Source organism: Plasmodium sp. gorilla clade G2 (genome assembly GCF_900097015.1).
Source record: "Plasmodium sp. gorilla clade G2 genome assembly, chromosome: 12".
In the NCBI taxonomy this organism is placed as follows: domain Eukaryota; phylum Apicomplexa; class Aconoidasida; order Haemosporida; family Plasmodiidae; genus Plasmodium; species Plasmodium adleri (nom. inval.).
This window is the reverse complement of record NC_041704.1, coordinates 576,928-587,500: the sequence shown is the minus strand read 5'-3', so window position 1 is coordinate 587,500 and position 10,573 is coordinate 576,928. Positions and strand designations below refer to the sequence as shown.

Below are 10,573 nucleotides of genomic sequence, written 5' to 3'. Positions count from 1 at the left end.
TATATATATATATATATATATAATATTTGTATAGATGTACTCCATTTTTCTTATAAAATTCAATGATATATAAAAACATTTATATTTGAACATATTTACACCATTCATTTTTCATTCTTGTTAATATTATTATACTATTTTTTTTTTTTATTAACATATTTTTAAGACATTACAACTTAGTTACATGGTTTATCATTTCTATTTTTTTGGATATAAACGTTTTAAAATTAAAACTAATAAGAAATATAATTGTTATATAAACAATATTGTTAATATATGAAAATATTTTTGTTTATCCTAATAGTATGTTTCTTCAAACATTTTAGTAATTATTAAGCTTTATAAAAATATTTAAAGAAAGCAAAAGTGAAGACAAAAATAAAAAAAAAATAAAATAATAAAATAACAATTAATTTTATCAAAATATTTATGTATGCATATTTTATATGAAATAAAAAAATATTTTTAATCTTAATATAATTTTTGTTTATTAAAAAATAAAACGTTGTGCCTTTAAAAAATTTTTCCACAATAATAATATAACATATTTACATATATTATATATATAATATAATTAACTTATATATATATATATATATATAATATGTATAATTTTTTTCTATTTATATGGAGAACCTATTAATATATATTTTATATAACTAATTTTTATTATTGGCTTATATATATATATATATTACAAATATATTCTATTTAAATTTTATTAATATATTAATAATATTTCTTTCCAAATTTAAAGTTTTTGTTCTTTTTACATTGTATTCGATTTTATTATTTATTAATAAAAATTATCTATTCCTTTAATAATAGATATATTTTTAAAACAACAGGAATCCGACTTTTTTTTTTTTTTTTTTTTTTTTTTTTTGAAATAAAAATAAATATTATATAATGAGTAATGTTTAAAAATTTCCAAATTTTATATAGAATAACGAATCTATAAAAAAAATTTTCAAATAAATGCAAAAATATTGTTTAATAAAAAATTGTATATAATTTGTAAAATTTTGATATTGACTTAAAAAATATATATATATAATATATATATATTAGTGATATAAAAAAAAAATGGCATCAAACATTTTATTTGAAGATCGTTTTGTTATAAGTAGTGTAGATAATTCAAAATTTGAAAAAGTGAGCAGAATTAAAGCAAAAAGTACAGGTTATGATGCAGAGTTAATACTTGATGTTCATTCTGAATTGTTCAGGGTTGAAGAAAAAAAGGTAATATTCAAAAAAAGAAAAAAGAAAAAAGAAAGGGATTATTTTATTATCTGTATAGTTCTACATATTTATTTATGTGTTTATTTTATTAACAATATTTTATATATTTATATTATATATATTAAAATTTTTTTAGGCTATTTATTTAGCTCTTCAAGATAAATTGTTAAATAGAAATGATGAAAAGAGTTGGGAACAAAATGAAAATGTTCCATTAAATAATATTGAATATATTATGAGTGGAAGAATTTTTAAATTTGAAGAATTATCATCTGAAAGAAGGTTTAATTTAATAATAGCTTATAAATATGAAGAATATATAAATATTAATGTGTTAATGTGTATATGTATAATATAATAAACTCTATATGTATTTAACTATGTATTTTTTTTTTATTTTTATGAACATTTATATAAATTTTTAATTTTTTAACCTCTACCTTACATATACTTTTTTATTAAAAGTGTTACATTATTAATTGGTAATATTTATTATATATATATATATATATATATATATATATACATATTTATTTATTTATTTATTTTATATTTTTATCAATTTTTTTTAGGACTGTATATGCTTCCTTCGGTGGATTAATGATGGCATTGACTACTGATAAACAATTTATTGGAGATTTGGAAATCGATATGAAAATATATTTACTAACCAAAAATATAGATATTGAAAGAACAAGAGAATAAAAATTTTACCTTTTTTTAGCTAGTTTTTATATACAGCTATAATTCAAAAAAAAAAAAAAAAAGAAAAAAAAAAGACTCAAAATTGGTGCGCTGCTTTTAGCATTTTAATTTTTTTGGCTTTATAATTTTTTTTTTTTTTTTTATTTAATGAAATATTATTTATCCTTTTTTTTTCTTATATTTTGTTTAGTTTTTATGTTTATTGTAACAAATGTTGTATACATTTAAAATTAATTATTTTATTTATTTATTTTTTTTTTTTTCACATATAGTTGTTGTTTATGGTTTAGTAAAAAAACCTTATAAACCATTTTATAATTAAAAATACTTGTATATTTGTATATATTGGAAATATCATATTGATATGAAATTAATAGAATATTTAAAAGATGGAAATGGTGTAATATAATATTCCTTATATTTATATATTATTTATATAATATATATATATAAATATATTTTTTTTTTTTTTTTATGTCAAGTATTCATACTTATTTAAAAAGAATAAAGAAAAAAAAATAATAAAATAGGGGGGAGAATACATATATGTGTTATATATAAATGTATAACTTTTCAAATGATGTTCATTTTTGATGCACATATAAAAAGGAATAAAAAAAAAAAAAAAAAAAATATCAATAAATATTAAGACATATAGACAAATATATTTATATAAAAATGGTCACACATATTTTAATATATATATTTTTTTTATATGTGTAAATAAATAAATAAGTTTTGGAAAAAAAAAAAAAAAATTCAATTATAAAAGAAAAAAGAATAATGAACTTTTTATAAATAAAAATTTATTCTTAATTTGTTTTTCTTTTTGAATGTTGTAACACTTATATATATATATATATATTGTTTTATTTAAATGGGCAAACGATTTAAAGATCAAATTGGTCATGTCATTATTATAAAGGTTATACTTCATCCAGATTTAAATAATAATATAGCTACTTGTCCTATATAAAAATATATAAAATTTTTGGTTTCATGAGTTACATAAGATCCAAAATTTCTTCCTACAACACAGTGCCAAGTTGGGTCATATTTTCTATCAAATTCTTTTTTAATATGTGCAGCAATATCTTTTTCGACGTTATATTTTTGTAAGGCCTGATTAGCACAATCAATAGCATCAATTTGCATTTCTTCTGTCATATCTACATTTTTTACAACTGCATTTTTATTTGATTTTCTATCAGCCATTTTTTTATAAATGAGAACACTTTTATCTTCTTTTATTTTTTAAAGGAATTTAGGAACTTAATATTTTTATCAATTCACACATAAATATATTTATATGATAATAATTAAATTTTTTTTTTTTTTTTTCTTTTTCATATATGTGTGAATAATTTTTTATATATTTCACTTATTATACTATTTTTAAATTCCAAAAAAAAATTCGAGTACACACAATAATAATAAAAAATATCTTTATATATAAAATAAAAAAGAACAAATAATATTATATTAAAATAATAAAAAAAAACATATATTATGTATGTATAATTTTTTCTTATATTTTTTTTTTTTTCAGAATTTTTTTTATTAATATATATAGCATTTTTTATATAACATATAAGATATTTTAAGCCTTATTTTATGAAATACAAAAATAAAATGAATAAATTAATAAATAAATATTGAATATATATGTAAGAAAGCAAAATAAAAGAGTAAAAAAAAAAAAAAAAAAATTTATTTACATTTATATATTTCTATTAAAAAATTCTACTTTGTATATATATATAAATATAAAATAAATAATATATATATATATATATATATATTTATTTATTTTATTATTTAATTTTTTTTTTTTTTTTTTTTTTGAATATACTTTTATAGTAATATTCAATCGTTTTGCTCTTGAAACAATTTTGTGAAATTTACCCAAATAAATAAATTACATATGAATATTATAGAGATGTAATTAATAAAATATGAATAAATAAAAAATTAAAATCTTTTTATATGTAAGAGATCCGTCTAAAAACAAGCTAATAATTAGGTGGATTGCAAAATATATAAAATTATGTTATAATGATATATATATATATATATATATATATATATTATTTTTATGTTATTATATTGTTTATAATTATGATTGTTTTCAAAGAATATACATTAGATAATATATAACATTTGATTCTTTTATCAAATTCTTAATTCATTGATATTTATACTAAATGATAAAATATTTTGAGTGTGTTCGTGAATATTGGTATTTCACGTGATATCTAGTAGTTAGGCTTTTAAAAAAGCACAATAATAAATATGTATAATATATATATATTATAAGGGTGTATATTTTATTTGAAAAAAAAGATAATATAATATAATAAATCCAAATCATATATATATTTCCATTTAATTTTTTGTTTTTTCTTTTTTTTTTGTACTTAACATTTTTATTTTTAAAGTATATGTTCTTATAAAAATGTGTGAACATATGAATTAAAAGACAAAAAAAAAAAAAAAAAAAAAAAAAAAAAAAAAAATTACTTTATACATAAAATGTAATATTAAATATATATAATATTTTATGAGCACATATTCTGATAGAAAAAAGGGAAAGAAAAAAAAAAGAATAAAAATAAAATAAAATAATATAATGAAATATATCCCTGTAGCTGTATAGTTATAAAATAAATTGATTTTACTTTATTTTATTTTTAATATGTATGTATTTTTTGATTGAACCAACTGGATGTTGCTCCAGGGAGATCACTTGCAGACATATCGGAAACTTTAAAATATTCTGAATTTGTTAAGGACATTTTTGTAATAAAATATGTAGATATAAATTGCAAAAGAGCTGTCCCAAATAACATGAATCTTTGCCTCCAATATGTATCAAATATATAGCAAATGATAAAAATGATAGGAAATGAAAAAATATAAAACAGTCCGTATACATACAATTTTTTTAAAAAGTTACGAATTGGTTTAATCTTAGACATTGTAAATAAATTGTTTATATTAAAATGATATAAAATAGCTAGTGATATTCTTAAAACAAATATTATGTACCCAGTTACATTATCATTATCGAAAAATTTAGAAGAGGTTTCCATTATATAGGTGTTATCCAATATGACCAAAATTATCTGCATGAAATAAATAATGTTATATATATATATATATGTAATTATTTATTTATTATAACTCTATGTATTATTTTGTCATATATTCTTTTCTTCATTTTGTCTTACGTGAAATATGGTGATAATTATAAAGATAACCTTAATTCTTAATATTATATCGAAGGAAGCCTCAAATATGGTAAAACCGTAACTCAAAGAAAGTAACATTGTGCACATAATTATTTGTGCTAAGAAATTTAATATATTAAATGAAATTTTAAAGAATTCAATTCCTATTCCGTTCTTTGAATAAACAAATAAATGGATTAGTAATAATGAGTTAGATAGTAATTGTATAAAAATAACAATAGCTACAGATAGTATCATTGCATGTTTATGACTTTTAGATGTAATATTTTGTATAAGAGTACTACCATAATTAAATATTAAAAGTATATATAGAATAGTTAATATAAATGTAAGTATAGGTGAATAAAGTAATTCATATGAAAAATGTGAATTATTTGTTTGAAATATATTAACTTCATATTCAATATGAAATCCTTCATTTTGATATATATAATCAATAACCTGTTCATAATATCCATTCTTATATAAATTATTATACATATTGTTAAAATTCTTCATCTTTTTAAATTGGTAATATTTAAGAAAAAATGATATATCATTAATTTCACTTTTTGTGAATTGTTCTTCTAGAAATAAAAATCTTTTAGGATTTTCTAAAAGAGTTATTTTATCGAAATTGAACGATTTATAAAATATGGACCTATTCTTATTCTCATTCATATTATTATTATCATATATATCTTTATCAATTTCTTCATTTTGAAGGTCATTATAACTAGTGTTGTCTCTTATATGAATATCATTTAAACTTGATATGTCAAACTTCTTGGAAGCGTGCAATAAATATTCCCAATAAGCTATTTTTGTCTTTATATTTAATTTTAAATTACGTATGAAATTATCATAACAATCATCAAACATTAAAAACCAAACGTGTACTCGATGTGTTGTTTTAGCATATATTTCTTTGTATGCATAATTAGAATTTTTTTCATTTAATAATGATCCATAATTTAATATTTCGGATTGAATCATTTTATTATTTTTTAATTCACTGTGTATAGCATTAAAAGACATGGAATATTTATTATTAATAAAATTTTTTAAATTATATGTTTTACTATTAACTAAATCTGAATATTTAAAATAAAAAGGTATATTAAACTTATGAGAATGTTTTAATTTACCAAAGGCATAACATTTATCATTTTTATTAACATATTTTTGTTCGATATCTTGCATGAGTGTTACTCTTTGAGGTATATATTCAAAGTCCTGATTACTTAATACATAATAAGCATTATCATAATCCATATGAAGTAGTTTATTACTTTCATTATTATTCTGATAATATTTACTATCATTATTATTATTATTATTGTGGTTGTTCTCATCATCTTTGTCTTTTTCCATTTCCTTCAAAGTTTTATTATTAAGCTTATAATAGTTATTAAGCAATTTAGCTGTTATATTATCTCTAAGTTTCATTTTAATACTAAATTGACAAGTTCCTATATTACAACTGAATTTTGTTAAATAATGAATTTTCTCATTTTTTTTCAGATTAAATTGTCCTTGATATACCTTTCCTTGTACATTCTCCTCATTTTTAAAAAATAATACTATCCATAAGAAAAAAGCAAAAACTTTGTTGTGACTTTTACACATTATTCTTTTGAATACATTCAACATTACAAGTTTTAAGTATCACAATAAAAGTAAAAATATATATATATATTATCCTTTATATTTATAATTATTTATATTGATATTTTTTTATCTATATCAATTCATTAATTCTTTCTTAAAAGATAAAAGAACAAAAAAGAAATTACAAATATTTCAGACAACTAAAATAAAATCATAAAATTATAAAAGGGCAAAAAAAAAAAAAAAAAAAGAAACAAAAAAATATAGATTTATTATATAATAAAAAAAGTAACAAAAACAACAAGTAAAAGAAAAAGACTGAAAAAAAAAAAAAAAAAAGATGAACAAATAAAACAGAAAAAAAGAAAAATAATCTGGACAAGATAGATTTCTATATTATTTTAAATATATAAAATAAGAAAAACAATCAAATTATATATAAATTATCAAAAGACAGAAAAAATTTATATATTTTATTTACAAACTATTTTGTTACAAAATGGTGTATTTTGTAATTTATTTATTTTTATTTTTTAAATATGTAAATAAACATGTGTAAAAAAAAAAAAAAAAAAAAAAAAAAAAAAAAAAAATAATAATTACTTAAATGGACATACGGTTATAACATAAGAACAGAAAAATAGGAAAAAAAAAAAAAAGTATCATATTGATAATATATAAATTTCAAAAATATAATTTTAATAACATTTTTTTATATATTATTTTTTTTGTCTTAATATTAATTTGAGTTGTTCTATACACAATGATAGTGCAAAGTACATATATATATAAAAGTGTCTGAATTATAATTCTTTTTGAGGATTTATGTTAATGTATTTATATATTTGATTTATTCTATTAAACATATTTTTACAATTGAACAAAATGAATTACGTAAATGATAATATGCTTATATAACCATGGTTCAGCGTAATAAATAAATAAATAAATACATATATATATATATATATATATATATATATATATATAATAATTGTATTTAAAGTAATTATATATATATATCTTTAACCTTCAACAATAAAAACTATAAAGAGGGGAAAATATAATTAAATATGAAAATTTCACAATACTACAAATATAATTACATATGTACAAGTATATGAATTTATTTTATATTTATATGTTGTTATGTAAAAATAATTATCAAATAAAATAAGAAAAGGAAAAAAAAAAAAAAAAATGACCTTATTAATGACACAATAGCTAGCTATTTGTACACTTTTCATAGTATAGACTTTTTCTTTTTTTTACAACATAATATATAAATATGCATTATATAATAAGAAACATTCCACTGTCTTGTAATAATATATATATATATATATATATATATATATATATATATATATGTATATTTATATTTATTTATTTATCTCAAAATAAATAACATATACATAGTTGTTTAAATATTACAATATTTATATAATCAACCTTGTTGTTATATTGTCTTTTTCTTTTTTATTTTTAAATTTGTTTTTTCATAAGCTTAAAAAAAAAATAAAATGTGCATGTTTTTATTTTAATTGAAATTATACCATTTTATTTTTTTTAATAATTACAATTTAAACTTTGTATCGATAATATTTATAAATGAAAATATAAAGACATTGATATATATATATATATATATATATATATTTTTCTTGTCTTTGTGTAATTTTTATAAAATGATCAAACGTTGATTTACAAGGTTATCGGATTTATAACAAATTATATATATTTAAAAAAAAAAAAAAAAAAAAAAATGTCAGATATTTCGGATTTCTCTGAAACGGAAGACTTTTCCGAAGAGGAAAAGAAAACAGAAACACTTACGAAAAAATCAAAAAATATAAATGTTTCTAAGAAAAGGATTGAAGAAAATTTGGAGTCAATGAGTAAGAACAATAGCTTAAAAAGTGTTGACATACTAGATGAAAATGGCAAATTAAATGCACAAAGCTCTGGAACATATAGAAAAACTTTGACAGCACAAAAAGGTTCAGAAGATGATAATATGTTGAATATAAAGGAATCAAAAACATTTAAGCATTCATTTAGTAATTCGAAATTAAAAGAAGTAAAACATAATACTAGTGTGAATGCTAAAGTTGCTGATTGTGTAATGTCTCCACCTGAATTTTTTTTATCTCATATTTATCATGATAATAAAGTATTTACTAAAAAATATGGACATTCAATGGTAGAATATGAAAATGAATTTTTCATTTATGGTGGAATAAATTCTAAAAATGAATACTTAGATGAATTTATAACATTTACATATGGCACTAATACATTTACTTCAAAAAAGTTAAGTGTGAATCCAGAGAAAAGAGCATATGCGTCTATGACCTTAACATATAATATTAATAATAATAGTCCGTCTTTATTATTATTTGGTGGATTATGTGGACCAAATATATTAGCAAAAGATTGTTATATGTATGATTTTATGGAAGATATGTGGTCAAAATATACATTTAAATTAGATTCATCTCCAGGTACAAGATATGGTCATGCATATACATATTGTCCTAATAGTTATGCAACCGTTATTTGGGGGGGAATAAATCGAAATAATGAATTATTAAATAGTGGTCATAAATTTAATAATGGTGAATGGAGTGAACTTAAACATAAAGGAATATGTCCATCAGGTAGAGTTTATTCAACTATGGTTTGGTTAGATAGAACTACTAAAGAAAATATTCATTATAGCTTTTTATATTTATTTGGTGGTGATTTAACAAATAAAGGCTCTCCAACAGATGAATTATGGGTTTATAATTTTAAAAAAGAAAATTGGTTCTTAATGAAAAATTCTTCAGGTGAAGCTCCTTGTCCTAGGTGGAAACATGGAGCTGTTATTTTTGATAAAAATATGTGGATATCTGGTGGTTTATGTTCAGGTTGGTTTTCTAATTATTCTATACCAGATTTATATGTATATGATATACCTTCGAATTGTTGGTTTAATTGTCAAATAGCTTCTAAACAAATACATAATTGTTATGATTATGGTACTTTAAATTTACATTCACAAACTAAAGCTTTTTTTTTATTCGGAGGAAAAAATGCTAACAATGACCCTACATCTAATGTCTGTAGATTTGCCCCTCTATGTACCAATGTATCTATTATGACCATGAGAAATGAAATAAAGAGATTTTCGAACTACGTGCTTGATGTCAAAAATGAATCAGAAGATACTGCAAATAATGTTTCAGAAATGCAAAAAATTATACATACTTTTAGTTTAGATATTAAAGATTTTAAAATACTTTTCGAAGCTCTAACAAAAAGTATACAAATGTTAAATGATAATATTGAAAATATTAATAAGGAAATTGAACTTTTGAAAAAGACTATTTCAACAGAGGATGAAGCTGAAAAAAAATTAAATGTAATCAATAATGAGCAAAATACAATTGATAAAGAAGAGGAGATTGTAAACGAAGTTAAAGAACCCCAGATAAATATGGAAAATAAATAATACATATATATATAATATATATAATATATATATTTGATATTAGAATATATTTGAATTATATATACACTTTTTTTTTTTTTTTTTTTTTTTATATATATATGAGATATTTATATAAATATACTACCTTATTATATTACATATAATATAGTTAACAAATAATATATTTTGTTTCTTTTATTTTTTATTTTTTTTATTATTTATTTATTTTATATGTCATAATACTATGTACGTACTAATTTAATAATAAAAATTAATTTATAAATATTTTTTTTTATGTTAATAATAA

The 10,573-nt window shown here is 18.3% G+C and overlaps 4 protein-coding genes across 4 annotated transcripts; 2 read left to right on the top strand and 2 right to left on the bottom strand.

Moving 5' to 3' along the window:
- Positions 1-1,086: 1,086 nt before the first annotated feature.
- Positions 1,087-1,950, top strand: PADL01_1214200 (RNA polymerase subunit 8c, putative; the record flags this gene model as incomplete). The annotated part of the gene is made up of 3 exons (XM_028683096.1): positions 1,087-1,245; positions 1,382-1,527; positions 1,818-1,950. 3 exons carry the CDS (start codon positions 1,087-1,089, stop codon positions 1,948-1,950), a joined length of 438 nt encoding a protein of 145 aa, XP_028539308.1.
- A 933-nt stretch (positions 1,951-2,883) lies between these two features.
- On the bottom strand, positions 2,884-3,165 carry PADL01_1214100 (dynein light chain 1, putative; the record flags this gene model as incomplete). Its single annotated transcript, XM_028683095.1, has 1 exon — positions 2,884-3,165. One exon carries the CDS (start codon positions 3,163-3,165, stop codon positions 2,884-2,886), a length of 282 nt encoding a protein of 93 aa, XP_028539307.1.
- A 1,475-nt stretch (positions 3,166-4,640) lies between these two features.
- PADL01_1214000 (integral membrane protein GPR180, putative) lies at positions 4,641-6,809 on the bottom strand (the record flags this gene model as incomplete). Its single annotated transcript, XM_028683094.1, has 2 exons — positions 4,641-5,075; positions 5,181-6,809. 2 exons carry the CDS (start codon positions 6,807-6,809, stop codon positions 4,641-4,643), a joined length of 2,064 nt encoding a protein of 687 aa, XP_028539306.1.
- A 1,747-nt stretch (positions 6,810-8,556) lies between these two features.
- On the top strand, positions 8,557-10,287 carry PADL01_1213900 (conserved Plasmodium protein, unknown function; the record flags this gene model as incomplete). Its single annotated transcript, XM_028683093.1, has 1 exon — positions 8,557-10,287. One exon carries the CDS (start codon positions 8,557-8,559, stop codon positions 10,285-10,287), a length of 1,731 nt encoding a protein of 576 aa, XP_028539305.1.
- Between the last annotated feature and the right edge of the window lie 286 nt (positions 10,288-10,573).